General features: G+C 40.8%; 2 protein-coding genes across 2 annotated transcripts; both read left to right on the top strand.

Moving 5' to 3' along the window:
- The first annotated feature begins 1494 nt into the window (after positions 1–1494).
- Positions 1495–3885, top strand: CXCL10 (C-X-C motif chemokine ligand 10). Its single transcript, XM_054485996.2, has 4 exons — positions 1495–1621; positions 2175–2301; positions 2535–2624; positions 3038–3885. Exons 1-4 carry the CDS (start codon positions 1561–1563, stop codon positions 3054–3056), a joined length of 297 nt encoding a protein of 98 aa, XP_054341971.1. The 5' UTR covers positions 1495–1560; the 3' UTR covers positions 3057–3885.
- A 13685-nt stretch (positions 3886–17570) lies between these two features.
- On the top strand, positions 17571–23780 carry CXCL9 (C-X-C motif chemokine ligand 9). Its single transcript, XM_054485982.1, has 4 exons — positions 17571–17694; positions 18806–18932; positions 20172–20256; positions 21365–23780. Exons 1-4 carry the CDS (start codon positions 17631–17633, stop codon positions 21455–21457), a joined length of 369 nt encoding a protein of 122 aa, XP_054341957.1. The 5' UTR covers positions 17571–17630; the 3' UTR covers positions 21458–23780.
- Positions 23781–25859: the final 2079 nt, after the last annotated feature.

Raw genomic sequence — 25859 nt, 5'->3', positions numbered from 1 at the left:
GCAAATTCCATTTACCCCAAGCAACTCACTCTCTGCTTTAATGATGGAGTTCCTGCATTTGAGGATCCAAGTTTTATGTGCACCCAGTTTGCAGATACAGGCTTTATTCTTGGCCCCTGATACCAGGTTCTGAGACAGTATCTGCCTGGTACAGTAGCCTGATCCTAGGATGGAAGCTTTTCCATTCCCTGACCAATTCCTGCATTGTTGCAGCCCAGCTGACTATGAAAATAACTCCCATATATTTTCCTAGGTTCTAAATATCACTTGCCTCAGATCTCTCATTGCAGAGTGGTGCCTGCTTTCGAAACAGTATTTCATCTTGGATTCCCTGTTACTAATCATTTGCAAAGAACACAACCAAGGACCACTACATCCATGGATACTGCTAAATTTCCACTCTCAGGTTCAACATGTGTTCCATTATACGAGTATCATGTGCTTTCTACTGCTAGCTACTATGAATAATCAGTCAAGTACTATCGAATGCTATGAAATTAAGTTTTGCCACGATTCATCATCCAGTTAAAATTGTGCCAATTTCAGTTATCACTGTTACTAGCTCAATGGCTGACACTTTTTTTTCTTTTTCTTTGCATTTAACACTGTCTTGGAGCTGAACCCCATCATAAATCAACCTGTTTCCCTCCTGTCTCAAGCTACTTTCCCAAGGTCTGTTTCTATGCATGCCCCCCCGCTTTTAAATTCATTTCCTCAAGAAGCACCCTTTGTTTTTTACAATAACCCTAGGATAGCTATGAATCCTTTTCTCACACCATTCTAGATACCATCTTATGATGTTTTCATTCAGGGACTGCTATAAGACATGAAACTTGTTTTAACACACCACAAATCAGATACCCAAATGAGCAGTGTTTTCCCTCAACATAGTTATGTTGGAGGCTATTTACTTAATCTAATGGTGTTATGAATGATCAAAGCATTTATTGAATTATTTAAAACTTGCCAGTTCCAGATCTTTGACCCTACCTAAGCAGGCCAATCCTATTTCTTTATAGTATTTGATCAAGGAGCACTGTGCAGGTAATCACTGTTCTAATAATCAGGCACAACTTGCTGTTACCAAAAAATTAGGTTTACCTATAAAGGATGAAAAATTTCTATTACTGGGGATATTTTGAAAAATAACCTATGAAAGTAACTGTAAAAGTTTAAGTGTTGAGAAAAAGCATTATAGTTAGAATGGATTGCAACCTTCGTTTTTTTCTATATGCAATGAAGTTCTTTTTTTCAAGAAACAGTTCATGTTTTGGAAAGTGAAACCTAATTCACAATTACCAAAAAAAGAGGAGCAGAGGGAAATTCCATAACTTGGAGGCTACAATAAATAATACCTTCGATTTTGCAACATGGGACTTCCCCAGGAACAGCCAGCAGGTTTTGCTAAGTCAACTGTAATGCCCTTATCCAATCAGAATTAGGGAGGGAAAATGCCATTGCAGATAAATATGGCACACTAGCCCCACGTTTTCTGAGACATTCCTCAACTGCTTAGACATATTCTGAGCCTACAGCAGAGGTACCTCCAGTCTCAGCACCATGAATCAAACTGCCATTCTGATTTGCTGCCTTATCTTTCTGACTCTAAGTGGCATTCAAGGTAAGGAACATCAAAGGATACTTAATTTGTAAAATGAGAAATAGGAATAGGTATAAATTCTAAAAATACAGAAATAATGTATTTGTAAAAGTTTCACTGCATGCTTATAAATAAGAGGGAAATAAATAGAGATTCCCTCAGATCATAAAACTTACATGAATTGAAGTGAGAGAAACAAATAGAATAAGAGAAAGAGAAGGAAAAAGGGAAGGAGGACAGAAGAGATGGGGAAGAGGGAGGATAGAGAGAGAAAATGTGAGGGAATGCGGACAGAGATGAGATACAGATACTTTCTTACCTAACTAAGCTCAATGAACCACATGAACTGTGCTTAAGGGTTTGACTTTATAATCAACAAGCTGCAATTCTTTTCTTCCAGATAATCAACTATTTAATCATTTACAGTTGTGTTATGATGAGATCCGTTCCTCCTAAGATTAAGTGACTATTTGCTGATATGGGGATATAGGTTCTGCTAAATACCACCAGTCTACATTAAATGCCTAAAATGAACACTGTGCTAACCTTCTCTGCTGTTCCTCTTTTCCTACAGGAGTACCTCTCTCTAGAACTGTACGCTGTACCTGCATCAGCATTAGTAATCAACCTGTTAATCCAAGGTCTTTAGAAAAACTTGAAATTATTCCTGCAAATCAATTTTGTCCACATGTTGAGATCATGTGAGTGAAATCCCATCTCATTATCACTTCCCTGGTAGTAATTATATACTGTATTAAATATGTAATGATAATAACAAAAGATCAGTAAAGGGTTTGTGATGATTCTAAAACTAATGTACAGCAAACAAAAACATGCAGAGTGAAACTTAAATGTCTGACTTCAGAACTGCATAGCCATCTGTTTTATTGACCCAATACAGTTTTAAGTATTTCATCCCTATTTATTTCTACAGTGCTACAATGAAAAAGAAGGGTGAGAAGAGATGTCTGAATCCTGAATCTAAGGCCATCAAGAATTTACTGAAAGCAGTTAGCAAGGAAAGGTAGGTTTGTTGTTGCTTGCAGAGGAATTGCTCTTTAGGAAACGGCAATCTTGGGAGTCAGAAATACTTGCATTGTGATTTGCTGTGCAATCACTGGTTTAAAAGTATGTTACCACCACGCCCTCCCCTACCTCCATTTATTTAAATGCTGAGGCACCATCTTGTGTGATAAGTATCAGAAGTTACCCTGATTACCTGTCAACCTTGAAGTACAGCTATAACTATTCAAGCGAAACTGACACATTTTCCCCAAGTCTTTCATGGCTTGAAAAAAAGCAACCCCTGTAATCCATAATGAATGCATAGCAGCAGGAAAGCTCAGTTATCTATGAACTCAGTACTTTCCAAACAGAACCCAATCTGAAGCCAGAGTCAGAGTATCACACTTTTATATCCCCTTTCTCTTCTTATAGGTCTAAAAGATCTCCTTAAAACCAGAGGGGAGCAAAATCGATGCAGTGCTGCCAAGGATGGACCACACAGAGGCTGCCTCTCTGAGCATCACTTCCCTACATGGATTATATGTCAAGCCATAATTGTTCTTAGTTTGCAGTTACACTAAAAGGTGACCAATCATGGTTACCAAATCAGCTGCTACTACTCCTGTAGGAAGGTCAATGTTCATCATCCTAAGCTACTCAGTAATAACTCTACCTTGGCACCATAATGTAAGCTCTACTGAGGTGCTATGTTCTTAGTGGATGTTCTAACCCTGCTTCCGGTATTTCCCTCACCTTTCCCATCTTCCAAGGGTACTAAGGAATCTTTCTGCTTTGGGGTTTATCAGAATTCTCAGAATCTCAAATAACTAAAAGGTATGCAATCAAAGTGATAAAACAATCTGCTTTTTAAAGAATGCTCTTTACTTCATGGACTTCCACTGCCATCCTCCCAAGGGGCCCAAATTCTTTCAGTGGCTACCTACATACAATTCCAAACACATACAGGAAGGTAGAAATATCTGAAAATGTATGTGTAAGTATTCTTATTTAATGAAAGACTGTACAAAGTAGAAGTCTTAGATGTATATATTTCCTATATTGTTTTCAGTGTACATGGAATAACTTATGTAATTAAGTACTAGGTATCAACGAGTAACAGGAAAATTTTAAAAATACAGATAGATATATGCTCCGCATGTTATGTAAGATAAATGTGCTGAATGGTTTTCAAAATAAAAATGAGGTACTCTCCTGGAAATATTGAGAAAGACTACCTAAATGCTGAAAGACCAAAAGGTTAATAAAGTAATTATAACTAAGATGAAGTGTCTTGTGTGTCACTTGATTGGGATATTTATTTCATAAGAAATTTAGATTGGAGAATCTATGGCCTGGAGAAGAAGGTGGCAGGGGCAGAAGAAAAATGAGTTAGAGAATTACCACTCTCTCTCCTTCCAACTGTAATCTCCTCAAAGGCCCATCATATAAGATCCTACAGAACTAATGTAGCATAACAGAGCTTGGCCTAATCTCCAAATCCCTATAGCCAAATTTCTTTTTTTTTTTTAATCTCTTATTTTTTTAGACAAAGGGTCTTCCTCTGTCACCCAAGCCAGAGTGCAGTGGTGCAATCATAGCTCACTGCAGCCTCGAACTCCTGGGCTCAAGTAATCCTCTGACCTCAGCCTCCAGAGAAGCTGGGATTACAGGTGCAAGCCACCACATCCAGCCCTATGGCCAAATCTCTCTAAGACATATCCACTTGAATATCCCATAGGAACTTTAGTTTAAACTCCAAAATAAACTAATTCTCCTCTCCCTGAGATCTGTTTCTCCTCCTCTATTCTATGTCCTAGTTTAATTGCACCATCATCCAATCAGTTTCCCAAACCAGAAACCTGGGAGTAATTCTATACTACTTCTTCCTCTCCTCCCACATCCAATTACTTACTAAGAAGATCTTCACAATACATTTAGTTGGCAAATTATTAGCATCTAGAATATGCAAAGAATTCCCATAGATCAAAAAGGAAAAGACAAGGCTGGGTGTGGTGACTCATGCCTGTAATCTCAGCACTTTGGGAAGCCAAGGCAGGAGGATTGCTTCAGCTCAGGAGTTTGAGACCAGCCTGGAAACACAGTGAGACCCTGTCTCTACCAAAATTTTTTCTTTTTTAGCTACTCAGGAGGCTGAGGCAGGAGGATCACCTGAGCCCAGGAGTCTGGGGTTACAGTGAGCTATGACTGCACCACTGCACTCCAGCTTGGGCAACAGAGTGAGACCTCATCTCTAAAAGACAAAAAAAGAAAAAAAAAAAAGGAAACAGAAGTAAGAATTTCACAGAAGTAAGAAGCATAAGCCCCTAACATGCAAAGATGTTCAACCTCATTTGTAATCAAGGAAATGTACATTCAAATCATTGATTGTGAAATAACATTTCACACCACTAAACTGGCAAAACTTTTAAAGTTCGATAACATCAACCATCGCCAAGGATGCAGGGCAATGAGGAATGCTCTTCCACTGCTGATGAAAGAAAAAATAGCTATGACTACTCTGGAAAACAGTTTGGCATTATCTCACAAAGCTAAACACTGGCATACCCCATGTTCCAGCAATTCTACTGCTATGTATATACCACAGATATTCTTGCATAGGACATACATCAGAATGTGATATGGCCGGGCGCGGTGGCTCACGCCTGTAATCCCAGCACTTTGGGAGGCCGAGGCGGGCGGATCACGAGGTCAGGAGATTGAGACCATCCTGGCTGACACGGTGAAACTCTGTCTCTACTAAAAACACAAAAAAATTAGCTGGGCATAGTGGCGGGCGCCTGTAGTCCCAGCTACTCGGGAGGCTGAGGCAGGAGAATGGCATGAACCCAGGAGGCAGAGCTTGCAGTGAGCCAAGACTGGGCCACTGCACTCCAGCCTGGGCGACAGAGTGAGACTCCGTCTCAGAAATAATGATAATAATAATAATGTGTTAGCAGCATTGCTTTTTTTTTTTTTTTTTTTTTTTTTTTTTTTTTTTTGAGACGGGGTCTCGCTATGTTGCCCAGGCTGGACTGCAGTGGCGCAATCTCCACCGGGATTACAGGGTGAGCCACCGTGCCCAGCCAAGAATTGCTTTTTTATCAGATTGAATTTTTCGTATTTAACAAGCTTCAGTGTACAGTACACTGATCTTCCCAGAAAGAAACAATAAAATCTGTTGTAGTATAATTTTAACATAGTTCATTCAATTGCAAGTATGTAATTTATTTTTTAATAATGACTGTATTTTAAAACTAACTTGCATAATTCATGAAAATCTAACCATTAGCTCTCCCTAGCCAATACAAGCCATCACCGGAATAGTACTGCTTTTATTCTCTGTAATTATTCTACTTTTCTTTTTTACTCCTTTCCTGAGTATTGCAAAAACACACTTAGTTCTATCTTTTTGGTATTTTTCATCTTTTGGTGGGGCCATTTTTTTCACAAACAACCTTATTATGTTCAAATTCCCACGACTTCATTGGATTACTTCCTTTCTGGCATATGTTCCTTTTTTTTTTTTTTTCCCTTGAGATGGGTTCTCACTCTGTCACCCAGGCTGGAGTGCAAATGGTGTGATCTCGGCTCACTCCAACCTCCACCTCCCAAGCTCAAGCAATCCTCCCACCTCTGCCTCCCACGTAGCTAGGACCACAGGCATGTGCCACTACTCCAGCTAAATTTTTTTTGGTATTTTTGGTAGATAATACAAATATGAGGCTTCACCACGTTGCCCAGGCTGGTCTCAAACTTCCGAGCTCAGGCAATCCACCCACCTCGGCCTCCCAAAATGCTGGGGTTATAGGCATGAGCCACCATGCTCAGCTCTGGCATATGTTCTTCATTTGCTTTGTTTAGATTCACTTTTATATGGCAATGTAAAATATAGTAAACTTGGTATTCCATTCATAGCACAGGGAGACTTTTCATGGCATATTACTTTGTATTTAATACTTCTTGAATTTTTTTTCTTTCCAACTTTTATTTTAGGTTCAGGGAGTACACATGCAGGTTTGTTACATGGGTAAATCATGTGTTGTGGGGGTATGGTGTATAGATTATTTCATCACCCAGGTAATGAGCATAGTACCAGATAGGTAGTTTTTGGATCTTCATCTTCCTCCCTACCCCCACTGTCAAGTAGGTCCCAGTATCTATTGTTGCCTTCTTTGTGTCCATGGGTACTCAATGTTTAGTTCCCACTTATAAGTGAGAACATGCAGTATTTGGTTTTCTGTTTCTGTGTTAATTCGCTTAGGATAATGGCCTCCAGCTTCATCTGTGTTGCTGCAAAGGACATGATTTTGTTCTTTTTTAGTATTCCACGGTGTATATGTACCACATTTTCTTTATGAAGTCCACCGTTGATGGGCATCTAGGTTGGTTCCATGTCTTTGCTATTGTGAATAGGGCTGTGATGACATACATGTGCACGTGTCTTTATGGTAGAATGATTTACAGTTGTTTGGGTATATACCCAGTTATGGGATTGCTGGGTTGAATGGTACTTCTATTTGAAGTTCTTTGAGAAATCTCCAAGCTGCTTCTCACAGTGGCCGAACTAATCAGTACCTCTTTCAGTGATACAAAGTTAAAACCAGGTAGGAAAGATGGTCTTGAATGGCCAATGCCACCCCTCTCCCTTCCCCTGGCAGTGGCCATGTGGCAAAGAAAGATAATCTGTGTGCTTGGGGGAACCCAGTAATCCTCTGTCACAGTGGAAAGCAAAATTAGGCTGAACTCAGTGGATGCCCATGGAGGGAGCATTTAGACCAGCCCCAAGCAAAGGGGAATCACCCATCCTAGTGGTTAGAAATTGAGTTTTGGCAAGTCTTGCCTCTGCTAGCTAAAGTGCTCTGGGATCCTAAATAAATCTCAAAGGCAGTCTAGGCCACAAGGATTGCAAGTCCTAGGCAGTCCTAGTGCTGTGTTGAAGAGCCAGTGGACTTGGGGAGTGCACAACCTAGTTGGGGGAACATGACCTAATGAGACACCAACCAGGGCAGCAAAGAGAGTGCTTGCACCACCCTTCCCAACCCCAGGCAACACAGCTCACAGCAATAAAAGCGACTCCTTCCTTCTGCTTGAGGAGAGGGGAGAGTAAAGAGGACTTTGTCTTGCAACTTGGATACCAGTTCAGCCACAGTAGGATATGGTGCTGGGCAGAGAGTCATGAGGCCCCTATTCCAGGCCCTAGATCCTGGATGACATTTTTAGACATGCCCTGGGCCAGAAGGGAACCTGCTGCCTTGAAGGGAAAGACCCAGTGCTGGTAGGATTCATCACCTGCTGACTGAAGAGCCCTTGGGCACTGAATAACCAGCAGCCAATACCCAGGTAGTACACAGTGGGCCTTGGGTGAGACTCAGATATGCTGGCTTTAGGTGAGACCCAGCACACTCCCAACTGTGGTGGTCATAGTGAGAGACTCCTTCTGCTTGAGAAAAGCAGAAGGAAAAGTAAAGGGGACTTTTTCTTGAACCACAGGTACCAGCTCGGCCACAGTGAGGCAGAGCACCAAGTGGGCTCTTAGGTCCCCAATTCCAGCCTGGGCTTAGATGGCATTTCTGGACCTGCCCTGGCCCAGAGGGGAGCCCACTGCCCTGAAACTTGAGTCCCAGGCTGGGCAGCATTCACCATAAGCAGACTGAAGAGTCCTTGGGACTTAAGTGAACATTGGCGGTAGGTAGCCTGTCTGCACATCCCATGGGTCTGTGGTGACGGGCATGAGTAAAAGGCTCCTCTGCCTCTGGAAAGGGGAGGGAGGAATGGGAAAGACTTTGTCTCATAGTTTGAGTGCCAGCTTAGCCACAACAGAATAGAGCACCAGGGAGATATCTAAGGTTTTTGACTCTAGTCCCTGGCTCCCATACAGCATTTCTGGGCCCATCTGGTGCCTGGGAAAACTTGCTGCTTGCAGGGAAGGATATAAGCCTGGCTGACTTTTCCACATGCTGATGGTAGAGCTGTAGGGCCTTGAGCAAACACAGATGGTAGCCAGGTAGTGGTTACAGTGACATGCCTTGGGTGAGACCCAGTGCTGTGCTGGCTTCAGGTCTGACCCAGCACAACGTCAGTGGTGGTGGCCATAGGGGTGCTTGGTGTCACCCCACCCTCAACCCCAAGCAGCTCAGCACAGAGAGAGAGACTTCATTTGTTTAGGAGAAACTAAGGGAAGAGAACAAGAGTCGGCCTGGTAATCCAGAGAATTCTTCCAAATCTTATCTAAGACCACCAAGGCGGTATCTCTTTGAGTCTGCAAGAACTACAGTATTACTGGGCTTGGGGTATTCCTAATGCAAATATGGCTAAGATACCAACACTCAAATATCTTCAGATAGCTGGAAATATGTCTAGCAGCAAACTTTTCAGTGGAAACCTTACAGGCCAGGACAGAATGGCATGACATATTTAAAGTGCTGAAGAAAAAACATGTTTAACCTAGAATAGTATATCCAGGGAAAATATCCTTTAAACATGAAGGAGAAATAAAGACTTTCCAAACTCATTCTGTAAGGCCAGTATTACCCTGATACCAAAATCAAAGACACATCAAAAAAGAAAACAACAGGCCAATATCTCCAGGCCAGTCTTGTGCCTATAGTCCCAGCACTGTAGGAGGCCAAGGCCAGAGGATCGCTTGAGCCCAGGAGTTCCAGACTAGACTGACCAACATAGCAAAAACCCATCTCTACAAAAAATACAAAAATTAGCTGGGCATGGTGGCGCATGCCTATGGTCCCAGCTACCGAGAGGCTGAGGTGGGAGGATTGTTTGAGCCAGGTTGAGGCTGTAGTGAACCATAATCATGCCATTGCACTCAAGCCTAGGCAACAAAGTGAGGCCCTGTCTCAACAAACCAAAGCAAATCAAACCTTTTATACATATAAGCTCATTAGGCCAGAGCTTAATACATTTACATTTAAAGTTATTACTGATAAGGAAGGTTTTACTTTGCCTTTCAGCTATTGAATTTTTTAAGTGTCTTCTTTTTTTGTTCATCAATTTCTCCATTACTGCCTTTTTTGCTAAGTAGTTGAATTTTTAGAGTGTACTATTTTGAGTCCCTTCTTTCCTTTTCTGTATATTTTTAGTTATTCTCTTACTGGTTACTTTGGGGATTACAATTAACATCCTAAACTTGTAACATCCTAGTTTGAATACCACCTTAGTTTCAACAGTAAACAAACACACTCTGCTCCTATACATCTGCATCCCTCCCCTTTGACAATTATTATTGTCACAGATTACAGCACTGTGTGCTCATTAATACATATTTATAATTATGGTTTTATGCATTTTTTAATTCACGTAGGAAAAATGAGAAGGTACAAACCAAAAGTGCAATAATACTGGTTTTTATATTACCTACATAGTTACCTTTACCAGTATTATTCCTTCATATGGCTTGGAGTTAGTATTCTTTCATTTCAGCCTGCAGGACTGCCTTCAATATGTTCTGTAAAGCAAGTCTACTAGTAATAAACTCCCCCTAGGTTCAGTCTATTTAAAAATGTCTTCATTTATTTTTCATTCTTGAAGGGTAGTTTTGCCAGGTATAGAATTCTTCATTGACAGATTTTTTTTTTCTTTCAGCACTTTAAACATGTTTCACTGCCCTCTTGCTTCCTTGGTTTCTGATAAGAAATCAGCTGTTAATGTTATCTAGGATCCCTTGGATGTATATGATGAATCACTTCACTTGTTGCTTTCAAGATTCTCTCTTTGTCTCTTGAGTTTTAGCAGTTTGACTATTATGTATCTCAGTGTGGATCTTTTTGAGTTTAACTTGCTTGGAGTTCACTGAGCTTCTTGGATTCACGCACGTTCATGTTTCATTGGATTTTGTTAGTTTTCAGTCATTATTTCTGTGAATAGTCTTCTGTCCCTTTCTCTCTCTTCTCCTTCTGGAACTCATATTATGCATATATTGGTCCACTTGATGGTGTCTCATAGGTCTCTTAGGCTTTGTTCACTTTTCTTCATTCTTTTTTCTTTCTACTTCTCAGCCTTGAAAATTTCAATTGTCCTATCTTCAAATTTGCAGATTCTTTCTTCTGCTGGCTCAAAACTGCTGTTGAACCCATCTACTAAATTTTTTCACTTCAGTTTTGCACTTTTCTGCTCCATCATTTCTATTTGTTTCGTTTTTTATAATTTCTATCCCTTTATTGATATTCTCATTTTGTCTGGTTTCCTTTTGTTTTTTTGTACATGATTTCCTTTAGCTCTTTGAGTATATTTAAGACAGTTGATTTAATATCTTGATCTAGTAAGTCCAAAGACTGCTTCCTCAGGGACCTCACCTTAACTTAATTACCTCTGTGAAAACCCTATCTCTAAATACAGTCACCTTCTGAGGTACTGGCAGTTAGGTTTTCAACATAAGCATCTGGTGGGGGAACACAATTCAGCCCCTAACTTGTGTTTTCTTTTTTTTAATTATGAAGGAAATTAATTTAACAAAATGGAAAAAGCAAATATTTTCACCTAAAATGCATTAAAGCTTCCTAATCAAAATATGTAAAGAATTGATAGACATTTACAAGGTCAAAACTCTGACTCTACTTGACAAGTGGTCTTAAAAAGGTAGGAAATGCAGATGTTAAACCAATACAAAGTAAAATATCAATTTGTAAAGAAAATTGAATTAACACTAGTCTCTAGTGCCAATTTTCACATGCTAAATGAACAAAAGTAAATAAAATGACAAGAGGATTGTAAAACAGATACATCTACATACTGATAGCCCAATCTTTCTGGCAAGCAATCTGTCAAAATGTTACAGAAGATACAGAAACTTTTTTTAACCTTTGTCCCTATAGTTCCAAAGATGGGAAATACCCCAAGACAGTAAAATCTTTTTTAAAATAGTAAGAGCACTGTTGTATTACTGAGACATTATTGGAAACAACTCAAATACACAGAACTGAGAATGAAGAGGCTAGAAATATGAGAACATTTTACAAATATATAAACTATGTAGACACAATGAAATGTTCATGTAAAATAAGATTAAAGACTGGTGACAAGGGGCAGATGTATATACAGCTGTGTGTGTGTGTGTGTACAAATCTCATGTTATTCCCTTAGTTAAAGTTCTGCAGTGTCTCCTCCCCACATAGAGACTCACAAGGCACTTCATCGTCTTGTTCCTGCCACATTTCTAGACCAATTTCTCACCACTCCGTTTTTCACTCTACCGTCCACCCTTGCTAAAGTACTTGCAGCTTCTCAAATTTGGCATACCTTCTCCCGCCTCTTGCTTAGAATATTCCCCCAACTTCTTCTTGTAACAAATTCCAGCCAATTCTCCCTTTCAGACCTAACTCAGAGAGCTGTGTCTGAACCCATCAGCCAGGGTTGTGCACTTCTCTATACCTCCAATTATTCTGTACAATCCTTTATCATACCACTTCTTCTATAATAAGTGTTAATGTACATGCTGTTTTCCCCCACTGAACTGTGAGCTCTTTGAGGAAATCATTATTCATATATGTGACCTCAGAGTCTAGAACCATAAGAATAAAAGTTTGGTGGATGAAATGAATGATAAACAGTAAATGAAGATTTTTAGGAATGTGGATTTTTTTCTTGTAAAATTACTTACATAGGCAATTTTAAAGTGACATTTTAAATAAATATGGATATTTTAAGTATAAACATGTTTTCTTTTCAGGATAATTTTTCTTCAGGTTAGTCAGCAGCTTCTTAATGACTATTGTTACATATCATCAGACTACAAGCTGACTTGCCTAAAGTCACCGAGCAAAAATGTTGCTATTGTCAACATTTTGCAAAAGTTGTCCTTTACATCATGTCCTTAACGTGCTCTCTCAAAACTGTTTATTCACAAACCTAACCCAGTCCTTAAGTTTTACATGAGAAATATAAACCAAGAAGCCAGATAATAAGATTAGCAAAGGAAGAACTTGATCCTTTCTCTTAGTGACTTAGATGCAGACAGGATATAAAACCTCCCACAGCTAGGATTTGCCTGCATGTAACTTACCATGTCTTATTTAGGAAGGAAGGAATGACTCCCTGCGTGGGGAGAGGAGAGGGAAAAAGAAAAATCAGAATATTCTCTTGGGGCTTCTAAGACTTTCAAGAAATAAACCCCTTTCTAGTCAGTTTAATACTAACAACAGCTGCCGAGAGGAGGGGAAGTCCACACTGTGAGAAATTCAAACAGGCCTGGAGGTTTCTTTATGAGAGAAACTTCTCCTCTCACAAGTAAAAAGGGAAGGCTCTTATCGTCCCTGCGACAGAGTCAGTCACACTGGATAATTAAACATAACACCCCGATTCCACAACCAAAAAGATTCAAGGGGGAGGCTGGGCCACACCTGTGAAAACTAAGAATTCCGCTTTGTAAAGTTCTTTGGGGTTACATTAGCATTTGGATGCCCTATGGACACAGAACTGGAATTTTTCAAGGCACAGGAAGTTAAAATTCTTGTCCAAAAAGGAATTGGTAACTGTTGATTTCAACTCTAAATCATCCTTGGCTCCATTCCCAGCGCTGTGAGAAAAGCCTGCAACATCCTCTCATCAGGTTTCTGTTTCTCCTAAAAGCCTTGTCTAGCCATAAATGCAACGATCAATGGGATTTTCTCCTTCCCGCTGCCTGCTTCCTGAGAGAATGTGGTTGCTCTCAGACTTTGCATGACAAGTTCCTAAGCGAAGCCCAGGAAACTAGTGTCTGGACAGGCCTGAGCTGGGCGCAACGGCCCCAGCCTGCTCGGAGGGGCCCCTATCCTACCATGGCAGAACAGTTTCACCACGAAGCAGGATCAGGCGAGAGAAGCCTTCCCATTCCGCTTGCTGTCTCAGAAAATTAGCCCCTTTCTGGGTAATAAATAAGATCTGGCCTCAGTGGCTCCCAACTGACCCCAATACCTCATTTCTCTTATCCGAAGGGCCTCTTTCCAAGTCACTGAAGCCCACGGCCCAGGGTTACCCCTAAGCCCAGTGCCCTGGCCCTTCTGGGGCCGTCGTTCCCTGCTGGCCTCACCCAAGCCTCGTGTGAAACCTGCAAAACGGGCCTCTTCGCTCATGGCCACCGCCGCTGAGAACCTTCCCACCCATCCCCAAAAGCACGGCCATCTCGGCTGGGGAGGCTGCGGGCCGCTCAGGGGACAGAGAGGAGGGATCCTGAAGGCACAAGCACTACCTTTCGCCCCCAAAGTGCTTCTCTTCGCCTCCGGCTGGATCAGCACTGGCAGCAAAGGTACCCAGCGGCAACACGAGCAGCAACAGCGAGCGTTGAGACCTCCGGGTATAACCTCCTCACTGAAGAAGGTTCTGGAAGACCAGTTGGCTGGGCATGCGCAGTACACGCACCTTGGGCCCGGCTGAGGTCGCCGCGTGTGAGGCTCCTGGAGCCAGGCAGCCATTTGCAGTCCCTGTCCAACTTCCAGACCTGCCGAGCCAGCTCCCAGCTCCTTCCCTCATTAGTGTGTGCTTAGTGGGTGCCAGGCACTGTGTTCAGCACCATGCTCAGACGGGGACCGTCGCAGGCCTTCCTTGCCTAGTGGTGGAAGGAAATGTTAACCATAGGGTTGCAGGGAAACGTAGCGTTGCCGCGGACGCGGGCTCAGCAAGGCCTCTGCAAGTGTGCGATGAGAGCCCCTCTGGGGTTCAGGGAAGTCTTCCCAGGGAAATGATGCTGGCCTGGGTAACTATGGTAAGTAACTACTATGCAGGAGGGCAGGAATGAGGAGCATGCACAGTCGCTCCAAGCAGAAGAATGGCATGAGCAAAAACAGTGCCATGGGAAGGAGCATTGTCCCCTTTGAAAACTGAGAGAAGGGCCGGGTGCAGTGGCTCACGCCTGCAATTGCAGCACTTTGGGAGGGCGGGCAGGTCACTGGAGGTCAGGAGTTCGAGACCAGCCTGGGCAACATGGTGAAACCCGGTCTTTACTAAAAATACAGAAATTAGCCCGGCATGGTGGCGGGTGCCTGTAATCCCAGCTACTTGGGAGGCTGAGGCAGGAGAATCGCTTGAGCCTGGGAGACGAAAGTTGCGATGAGCTGAGATTGCACCATTGCACTCCAGCCTGGGCAAAAAAAAAAACAAAACTCCGTCTCAAAAAGAAAGAAAAGAAGAGGAGAGGGGAAGGAGAAGGAGAAAAGAAAAGAAAACTGAGAGAAGACAAAGTGATGGGAGCAGAAAGCTGTGCAAGAAGAGGCTAGAAAGGTGGGTAGCACCAACAGTGCTGGGCCTTAGTTCTTATCCTAAGAAATTTCCATCCTCCTTTCTTTGCTGGAAAGAACAGCCACTAGCCCTGTGATGCTTTGCAGTTGACAATCCGTCCTTGGCATTAATCTTAACACCCTGTAAGGTCTAATAATTTTCTTAAATGAGGGAGATGAAGCTCACAAAAATTAAGTATTTTGCACACAGTCATTAAGTAGTAAAGCAGGAACGTGAACCTATTTCCACTCTATGCATTGCCACAGTCAGTACCAAAATTAAGCATGAGCAAATGGATAAGCTGTATCAATGGTCACCACATGTTTTCTTCAAAAAGAATTCTGTAATTCCATTTAAGTATTAATAATCTGTATAGAAGTCAGTCAAAAAATGTGCACCATGTGACATGAAATGCTAATATCCATTTTCCTCCAATTCTACCGCATGCATTGTCAATGGGAGGAGGGGTAAATTGCTCCCAAGGGGGACAAAAATTGGTTCTTGGAGAGCTAAAAAATCTTAGATATTACAATTACTAGTGGCCTACCAGAGTTCAACCTCACCCAACAAAATCTTATTTCTTAACATTTGATTTCTCTCTTTAGGAAGAAATTAAATTTAGTTTTCAGTTCATTTTAATTTATTTTTTCTCAGAGCAAGGTGAAATGTGTGTGTGTGTGGGTGCGCGTGCAGTGCTGAGTCCATAATGAAAAAAAAGTTGAGAAACATTGTTTTACAATAATGAAATCTCCAATCTTTAGCTAGTCAACCAAAATAAAGATCACATTTCTTAACTTCCCCTACAGCTAGGTGTAGCCATGTGATTAAGGCCTGCCTCCATGGGAGGTGATAGAAAATGATGGGTGCAACTTCTAGGATGTCTAAAAAGGAGGGACATGCCCTTTTTCTGCCTTCTCATCATCCTATACTTGGAAATTGGACATGGTGGCAAGCCACCTTTGGCCATGTGCATGAGGGCAGCAATCTAGAGATGGTGACAACACAAGAAAGGAGGAGCCTGGAAGACCTCATGGGAAAGAGCCACTATCCAAGTGCTAATCCACCTACGTCTCTCCGGGAGAAATAAGCTTCTATCTTAGCCACTGTTTTCTGTTGTTGTTGTTTATTTTTTTATTTTTCCATAAGTTATTGGGGTACAGGTGTTATTTGGTTACACGAATAAGTTCTTTAGTGGTGATTTGTGAGATTTCGGTTCACCCATCACCCAAGCAGTATACACTGCACCCTATTTGTAGTCTTTTATCCCTCACCCCGCTCCCACTCTTCTCCACAAGTCCCCAAACTCCATTGTATCATTCTTATGCCTTTGTGTCCTCATAGCTTAGCTCCCACATATCAGTGAGAACAGATGATGTTTGGTTTTCCATTCCTGAGTTACTTCACTTAGAATAATAGTCTCCAGTCTCATCCAGGTCACTGCTAATGCCGTTAATTCATTCCTTTTTGTGGCTGAGTAGTATTCTATCGTGTATATATAAATCACAGTTTCTTTACTCACTCATTGATTGATGGGCATTTGGGTTGGTTCCATGATTTTGCAATTGTGAATTGTGCTGCTATAAACATGCATGTGCAAGTACATTTTTCAAATAATGACTTCTTTTCCTCTGGGTAGATACCCAGTAGTGGGATTGCTGGATCAAATGGTAGTTCTTTTTAGTTCTTTAAGGAACCTCCACACTGTTTTCCATAGCGGCTGTGCTAGTTTACATTCCCACCAGCAGTATGGAAGTGTTCCCTGATCACCAAGTCCACACCAACATCTGCTGTTTTTTGATTTTTTGATTATGGCCATTCTTGCAGGAGTAAGGTGGTATCACATCGTGGTTTTGATTTGCATTTCCCTGATCATTAGTGATGAGCATTTTTTCATATGTTTGTTGGCCATTCATGTATCTTCTTTTGAGAATTGTATATTGATGTCCTTAGCCCACTTTTTAATGAGATTGTTTGTTTTTTACTTACTGATTTGTTTGAGTTCATTCTAGATTCTGGATATTAGTCCTTTGTCAGGTATATAGATTGTGAAGATTTTCTCCCACTCTGTGGGTTGTCTGTTTACTCTGCTGACTGTTCCTTTTGCTGTGCAAAAGCTCTTTAATTTAATTAGGTCCCAGCTATTTATCTTCATTTTTATTGCATTTCTTAGCCACTGTTAATTTGGGTCTCTTACATGCAATTGATCCCTTATTCTAACCAATCTATTAATTTAAAAAATAATACTGTAGCAGGAATGATACAGAATGAGCTTACCACTAGTAGAAAATGACCTGGTCCCAGAGGAAATTAAGGTGCTTTAAGTTGTTAGATGGGCAATATAAGAAAATATCAATGTAGCCATCTATTATACAGAAGGATATGCCATAAATAGTAAGGGAATTTGAAAAGTATATTATTTATCTGGACTTTAATATTTCCCATCTGGAAACCACATCTCCAACCTTTGTTGTATAACATTAGTATATTCATTATATAACCTATTCTTCACACAGGTGAGCAGCTGTGAATGTGCCAAAGGCTATCAGTGTTGCTAGTTTCCCATCCCTTACTATAAACCACCCATTTATGTGAAATGGAAATAAAAACATGCAGAAATTCCCTTGGATCTGAGACTAGGGTTTCCCCCAGCACAATCAAGTTTGTGGTTAATTTAGTTAGCTCAGCTAAAGATACTAGCCAATCAGAGTTTAGGAGAGAAATGAATATCCTAAATAAATATGATCCCCAAAATGTGTTCTCTAAAGAATTTCTCAGGCTCAAAATCCAATACAGGAGTGACTTGGAGCTCCATTCTATCACTATGGAGAAAAGTGGTGTTCTTTTCCTCTTGGGCATCATCTTGCTGGTTCTGATTGGAGTGCAAGGTAAGGGGTTGTGAGTTAGGTTGTAAAGTAAGAGAAGTGATTCACTGTAAAAGAATCTTGATTAGCCAGATAAAGGTGAATGTTCTGCCTGCATTGAAGAGTAATATTTGGTCAGTCATAAAAGCTTCTCAGTGACATGACCAGTTATCCAAAGTTCATAACTTCGATCTGCCAAGTCAAACACAAGTCTTTGTAGTCTAGGTGTGTGAATTCCTAGTAAGTGTTCAATGAATGTTCATTGAACTGGGTAATAATGAGAACTCTATCTCCTAAATTATTTTCTTCTCCGTGATACTGTTTTTTGATAAGTATATCTGTGGCTAACCAATTAAGGATCCAACCAATAATCACAGAATTTGTCCTTAATCTATTTACTAACTATCTTTGTTACCTTGGACAAATTACTTAATCTTTCTAGACCTCACTTTCCTCATCATCTGTAAAATAGAACTTTGTAGTTATACCTTTTCTGACTGCTACACAATGTATGGCATATAGTACAATAAGTACCAAGTAAATATATGAATTTAAGAATTAAGATAATGTATTTTAAGGGGTTTTCAAAAATTTAAAACACTATTGAAAAGCAAGGCAGTGGGGAGGAGAGAGGATGAGGATGGAAGTGGTGATTGGTTGCAAAGGAGTGCTTTCTATTCAACACCAACACCAGTTCCATTCCCTAAGGTCAGATAATAAATAATAGATGGTTTAGGAGTTGCTTAAGAAACTGTGATCAGCATAGCATATATGAATTAGTTATCTGTTTGTCTTGTGATAGGCATTTATTAAATATTGTGAAAGTCTCTTTTTCTCCCAAGGACATACGGTGTGGTAGTTAAGAGCAACGTCTTTGGACTGAGAGAGATCTGGGCTAAAACCCTGCCCCTGCTCCCTAAAAGCTGTATGACTTTGTTCTTAATCTTTCTGAACCTTAGTTTCCTTATGTATAAAATAGAGATGATACCTCCTTCAAAGGTTTGTGGTGATGATTTTTAGGCACTCGGTAAATGATAGCAATAATCATGACTCAGTCAATTGTATCATTTTGATAGATCACCTAAACTGAAACATTGGCCTATACTGATGTGTTCTATCTTTTTCTTTCCCTCAGGAACCCCAGTAATGAGGAATGGTCGCTGTTCCTGCATCAGCACCAACCAAGGGACTATCCACCCACAATCCTTGAAAGACCTTAAACAATTTGCCCCAAGCCCTTCCTGCGAGAAAATTGAAATCATGTAAGTAACAACCCAGCTAACATGCATGCACCTTATTGGCAAGAACATTAAATTTAATGAGTTTTACCCTTGGAGTGCTTGCCCATAGAAACACTTAAAAATCAGATGGTTAGCCCCTCCATAAATTTGGGCAGCTCCTTTCTTTTCTTCTCCTTAAAAATGCAAGGAATTTCTGGTAGATTAGGCCCCAAGAATGACACGTTTATTGTACAAAATGTTTAATGCAGATAACACAATAGAAGAAAATAAAAATTACTCATAATTCTACCCTCGAGTGACAAATACTGTTAACCCCTTCATATACAATTTTCTAAATCTCCCTTACTTGCTTCGTGTGCACATAACATAGATATGTATTTACATACACATATATAAACACAAAAATTAAATCATATACTATACACTGTTTTGTAATCTGCTTTTTCATTAACACTATATCATGAACATTTTCTCATGTCAGTAAATCTCTAATAATGTAATTTTTACCTAATGTCATTTTTAATGGCCAAACTGTATTTCATCATATGGATAAACCATAATTTATATGACCAGGATTGTTGTTGGAAATATAGATTATTTCCAAATTTTTACTGCTGAAATAAAACTTCTTGTGGCAGTATTGTGTCTGTAATTCTTTCCTTTCTAGAGATTAGAATTGCTAGGTTAAAGGATGTGTGCATATTTTGTCTTTATAAATCATCCTTGACTACTCTTATTCTCAGACTATACAGAAAAATTAAAGAAATATTTAAATTATTTCCAGACAGTCTACTGTAAGTAATTTTTAAAATTTAACCAGGGCTGGGTGTGGTGGCTCACGCCTGTAATCCCAGCACTTTGGGAGGCTGAGGCGGGCAGATCATGAGGTCAAGAGATCGAGACCATCCTGGCCAATGTGGTAAAACCCCGTCTCTACTAAAAATACAAAAATTAGCTGGGTGTGGTGGTGCATGCCTGTAGTCTCAGCTATTCGGGAGGCTGAAGCAGGAGAATCGCTTGAATCCAGGAGGTAGAGGTTGCAGTAAGCTGAGATCGCACCACTCCAGCCTGGCAACAGAGCGAGATTCTGTCTCAAAAAAAAAAAAAAATTCAACCAATGACTCATCTTGTCCTAGGAAATAATTTAAAGTAGTTTCATTAGAAAATTCAGCAAAATTCATACTGATTTTCATTATTTCTGAGAAAAAGCATTTAAATTATTAATGAGAAAAAACTATCTCATTGCTATTTCTTTGGCAGTGCTACACTGAAGAATGGAGATCAAACATGTCTAAACCCAGATTCAGCAGATGTGAAGGAACTGATTAAAAAGTGGGAGAAACAGGTTGGTGAAAAGGAGGATCAAAATTTTCTTTCTTTTAGAAATTAACTTTAGAAGACAAAGAATCTGCTTTTTCATTAACACTATAAGAATACATAACTTTTGAGAATACATTTTTCATTCAAATTATGGTGCTTCTATTTTGTTCCTAGGACAAAATTAGGTTCCCTCATATAGTATCCCCTCTCTGTCTCCCACTGGAAGAATGTGTGTTCCTTGAGGGTACAGAGCTTGTCCTTATTTAATACAATAAATATGTAATGAATTGAATGGTCGACACAGGATACAAAGATAATAAGGTATAGTCCCTTCCTGTTGTAGCGCATATGCTAATAATTATGGTACAATGTGAGAAATATAAAAGTATGCACAAGAATCTTGACGACATAGAGGAGGGAGTACTTAACTTTGCTGGGGGAATGGGACAGGAGAAAGTGTTAAGGAAGATTTCTCATGTCAGGTGACATTTGATTTGGGTCTTGAAGGATAAATAATTTGCCAGGAAGGTAAGGACAGCATGAGCAGAAGAGTAGAATCATGAGAGAAGCTGCTGTGTTCAGGGAGCCTCCATTAATGTGGCTGGAGTTTGTGTGAAGAGAGTGAAGGGACTGAGGCAGAAAAGTAGATCAAGACCAAGTGGGAGGAATCCTGCATGGCATACTAAGGAGTTGGATTTGAAGAGAGCCACAGAATATGTGGGTGGGAGATTGGGTTCTGGAGTCTCACAGACTGGAGGTTCTGCCACATACTAGCTGTCCGATTTGGGAAAGTCACCCTCTCCAGAACTCAGCCTCCTCCTATGTAAAACATGGATGATAATAGTGCCAGCTTCAGAGGGTTGTAGCTGGGGCAGGTGAGTGGTAAGCAAGCTTGCCAGGAGAATGTAATAAGCCAGAAGAATAGACAAAAGACAGCCAGTTTGAAGGCTCTTGCCTCCTCCTCAAAGTGAGCAAAGTAGAGAGAATCTAAGGGAGCCCCTCTGAGAGTGAAGTGACTTTAACGTGGTTTTGAGACTATGTGGGTATGAGACTATGATCAGGAGAGTCCAAATATAAGGAAGTAAAAATAGTAAGATTCAGAAACATTGCCCTTTTTCCCCTTCTTCTCACAGGTCAGCCAAAAGAAAAAGCAAAAGAATGGGAAAAAACATCAAAAAAAGAAAGTTCGAAAATCTCAACGTTCTCGTCAAAAGAAGACTACATAAGAGACCACTTCACCAATAAGTATTCTGTGTTAAAAATGTTCTATTTTAATTATACCGCGATCATTCCAAAGGAGGATGGCATGTAATACAAAGGCTTGTTAATTTGACTAGAAAATTTAAAACATTACTCTGAAATTGTAACTAAAGTTAGAAAGTTGATTTTAAGAATCCAAACGTTAAGAATTGTTAGAGGCTATGATTGTCTTTGTTCTTCTACCACCCACCAGTTGAATTTCATCATGCTTAAGGCCGTGATTTTAGTAATACCCGTGTCTACACAGATGTTCACACAACCACATCCCACTCACAACAGCTGCCTGGAAGAGCAGCCCTAGGCTTCCACGCACTGCAGCCTCCATAGAGTATCTGAGGCATGTGTCAGCAAGTCCTAAGCCTGTTAGCATGCTGGTGAGCCAAGCAGTTTGAAATTGAGCTGGACCTCACCAAGCTGCTGTGGCCATCAACCTCTGTATTTGAATCAGCCTACAGGCCTCACACACAATGTGTCTGAGAGATTCATGCTGATTTGTTGTTGGGTATCACCACTGGAGATCACCAGTGTGTGGCTTTCAGAGCCTCCTTTCTGGCTTTGGAAGTCATGTGATTCCATCTTGCCCGCTCAGGCTGACCACTTTATTTTTTTTTTTCCCCTTTGCTTCATTCAAGTCAGCTCTTCTCCATCCTAGCACAGTTCAGTGCCTTTCTCCTCTCCAGTGCACCTGTCATATGCTCTGATTTATCTGATCAACTCCTTTCTCACCTTGTCCCCAACACCCCACAGAAATGCTTTCTTCTCCCAATTCATCCTCACTAAATCCAGCTTAGTTCAAGTCCTGCCTCTTAAATAAACCTTTTTGGACACACAAATTATCTTAAAACTCCTATTTCACTTGGTTCAGTACCACATGGGTGAACGCCCAATGGTTAACTAATTCTTGGGTGTTTATCCTATCTCTCCAACCAGATTGTCAGCTCCTTGAGGGCAAGAGCCACAGTATATTTCCCTGTTTCTTCCACAGTGTTTAATAATACTGTGGAACTAGGTTATAATAATTTTTAATTGATGTTGTTATGGACAGGATGGCAATCAGACCATTGACTCAGAGCAGGTGCTGGTTCTTTCCTGGCTACTCCATGTTGGCTAGCCTCTGGTAACCTCTTACTTATTATCTTCAGGACACTCACTACAGGGACCAGGGATGATGCAACATCCTTGTCTTTTTATGACAGGATGTTTGCTCAGCTTCTCCAACAATAAGAAGCACGTGGTAAAACACTTGCGGATATTCTGGACTGTTTTTAAAAAATACACAGTTTACCGAAAATCATATAATCTTACAATGAAAAGGACTTTATAGATCAGCCAGTGACCAACCTTTTCCCAACCATACAAAAATTCCTTTTCCCGAAGGAAAAGGGCTTTCTCAATAAGCCTCAGCTTTCTAAGATCTAACAAGATAGCCACGAAGATCCTTATCAAAACTTATTTTAGGGAAATATGAGTTTTATTGTCCATTTACTTGTTTCAGAGTTTGTATTGTGATTATCAATTACCACACCATCTTCCATGAAGAAAGGGAATGGTGAAGTACTAAGTGCTAGAGGAAGCAGCCAAGTCGGTTAGTGGAGGCATGATTGGTGCCCAGTTAGCCTCTGCAGGTCGTGGAAACCTCCTTCCAGAGGAGGTTCAATGAATTGTGTAGGAGAGGTTGTCTGTGGCCAGAATTTAAACCTATACTCACTTTCCCAAATTGTATCACCGCTCACACTGCTGATGATTTAGAGTGCTGTCCAGTGGAGATCCCACCTGAACGTCTTATCATGAAACTCCCTAGTTCCTTCCATGTAACTTCCCTGAAAAATCTAAGTGTTTCATAAATTTTAGAGTCTGTGACCCACTTACCTTGCATCTCACAGGTAGACAGTATATAACTAACAACCAAAGACTACATATTGTCACTGACACACACATGTTATAATCATTTATCTTATATATACATACACACATATATTCTCAAAGCAAATAATTTTTAACTTCAAAACAGTATTGACTTGTATACCTTGTAATTCAAAACATTTTCTTTGTTAAAATAGAATGGTATCAATAAATAGACCATTAATCAGAAAACAGATCTTGATTTTTTTTTGTGTTGAATGTACCCTTCAACTATTGAATGTTTAATAGTAAATCTCATACGTCCTTATTACTTACTTTTCAGCTTTCTCTCAAATAAAGTGTAACACTAGTTGAGATAATACATGAAAGCTCTTTAAAGGGCCCATCGGGGACAGGAAAAAAAACCTAGGGAAAATATGACAACACTGCCTTACAACAACATTGATTTAAAAGAGTTATGTGGGGCTAGGCGCAGTGGCTCATTTCTACAATCCCAGCACTTTGGGAGGCCAAAGTGGACGGATCACTTGAGGTCAGGAATTTGAGACCAGCCTGGCCAATATGGTGAGAGCCCATCTCTACTAAAATTACAAAAATTAGCTGGGCATGGTGGCATGCACCTATAGTCCTAGTTACTTGGGAGGCTGAGGCAAGAGAATCACTTGAACTCGGGAGGCGGAGGTTGCAGCGAGGCAAGATCATGCCACTGCACTCCAGCCTGGGCAACAGAGTGAGACTCTGTGAAAAAAAAAAAAAAAAAAAGCATTATGTAGAATTCAATGTATTTCCTAATCCTCAAGAGTAACACTATTCCAATGAGGTGTGTACCCAGGAAGCCAACACGTCTTCTTTTCTATCCCTAAAATTGTATATGTTTAAATATTGTAAAGCCTCAAGTAGTTATGATGGAGACCCAAACACTGAATGAATTATTTAAGGGTCCAGGAAACTTGGGCTGGAGGCATTACGTAGCGTGGAGTCTCTAAGCAGGTTGAGAGTGGAACGAAGAGCATCAGCCTGTACACTTGATGTACGCTTTAGAGGCCAGACAGGTGTAATATTCGGGCAGATAACAGCTGCTAATGGTAGAGATGAATTCTCACAAGGGCCTTCACCTGAGAGGCAACAGGACCCTGGAAGGAGCTAAGATCCTGGATTCTGAGATATCCTGGTTAGAATCAGGGGCCCACTGCTTATTAACTGTGTGACCCTCGTTAAAATATAATATTTAACCTCCCAGTGCATCATTTTCCTCATTCCGGATTGTTGTGAGGAGCAGGTTCAGCATAGGTCTTGGTGCAGAGAAAGTCCTCAATGTTTGTCCCAGATCCTCCCTAACCACTTACCTCTGCTGCATCTTTCTTGCAGCAGATGGATCCTACATCTCATATAGAGAGAAATGTTTCCAGCACTGAAAAAACATGTTGGAGAAATGAGACTAAAAGGCTTCCTGACCAGTTCTCAATATCTGTATTTTATAATCCTAGTCCAGGCCATCATTGTCTCTTTCCTGGGCTACCTCAGTAGCCTGCTGTTTTCCCTGTTGGCTCTTCTTCTCAACATTTCTCTTGCTTCCCTAACTTCCATGACAACCAGAATAATCTTTTAAAAAAATAACTTACAGAATGCTGCCACCTTGCTTAAAATCCTGCAGCTTAGCATTAAGTCAAAACATACCATGAGCTGGCCTAACATAAGCTGGGATCTGCACGCTTCTCTGGTCATGCTCCCTCTACCCTCCCCTCCTTTGTTGAGCCTCAGCATCACCTTTTTTCTGTATGTCTCTTGAGCACACCGAATTCATTGCCTTCTGGGGTTTTTGTTCCCTGTGGTTCTGGGTTGTACTATATCAACTTGGTTAGTCTTACAACCACATTTCCCAGAATCTCCTTCCCTGTGTGGTTCTAGGTTATAGTTAGCCAAAGAACTCATGTGAGATTTGGAAATCAAAAGTGAAGGAGTCACCCTTAATCTTGATTAGACATATTGACAGACACACTGGTAGCCAGTGGATCCCAGCTTGTCCTTGCTCTTTTCCTCCACGTTCAGCTTATGCTCAGGACTGCTGGCCTCATGATCAGTGATGGTCCCAGGCCCCCGACCCAGATATTTGGCAGTGGACCCACAGAGGCGGTAGTTACACAGAAGCAACAGCTCGGAGCCATAGACCCTAGCAGCCCCAGTTTGGCGCTGAACAGGCTTAACTTCTTGGATTTTTCTCACAAGCTCTATTTGTCCAACTGTTCCAGTGCTTCTGATGGACCAGTCACTGATTCTTCCTCTAATCCCCTGACTCTCCCTTCTAGATGTTCACTCCCTGAGATCCTCTCTCATCTGTGAGATCTGAATCCCCTAGTAAATTTTTATCCTCATAATACTCATAGTGGCTCTGCTTCCCTGAAACACCTGGGCCTACACACACTTCTCTGCATGGTGGTTCTTGCCTCATCACTTAAGTCTCAGTTTAAATGTCACTTCACAGAGTCCCCTTCTCTTACGACCCTT

This window comes from Pongo pygmaeus, chromosome 3, assembly GCF_028885625.2.
Source record: "Pongo pygmaeus isolate AG05252 chromosome 3, NHGRI_mPonPyg2-v2.0_pri, whole genome shotgun sequence".
Lineage (NCBI taxonomy): Eukaryota > Metazoa > Chordata > Mammalia > Primates > Hominidae > Pongo > Pongo pygmaeus.
Note: the sequence above shows the minus strand (reverse complement) of the source record. Positions and strands in the feature narration are given on the sequence as shown.

Excerpts from the sequence above, each read along its gene's own strand:
- CXCL9 (XM_054485982.1), top strand. The coding sequence starts at position 17,631 with ATGGAGAAAAGTGGTGTTCTTTTCCTCTTGGGCATCATCTTGCTGGTT. Across the intron at positions 17,695-18,805 it reads GGTTCTGATTGGAGTGCAAG|GAACCCCAGTAATGAGGAAT; the intron begins GTAAGGGGTTGT and ends TCTTTCCCTCAG. Across the intron at positions 20,257-21,364 it reads TTAAAAAGTGGGAGAAACAG|GTCAGCCAAAAGAAAAAGCA; the intron begins GTTGGTGAAAAG and ends TTCTTCTCACAG.
- CXCL10 (XM_054485996.2), top strand. The coding sequence starts at position 1,561 with ATGAATCAAACTGCCATTCTGATTTGCTGCCTTATCTTTCTGACTCTA. Across the intron at positions 1,622-2,174 it reads GACTCTAAGTGGCATTCAAG|GAGTACCTCTCTCTAGAACT; the intron begins GTAAGGAACATC and ends CTTTTCCTACAG. Across the intron at positions 2,302-2,534 it reads TGTCCACATGTTGAGATCAT|TGCTACAATGAAAAAGAAGG; the intron begins GTGAGTGAAATC and ends TTATTTCTACAG.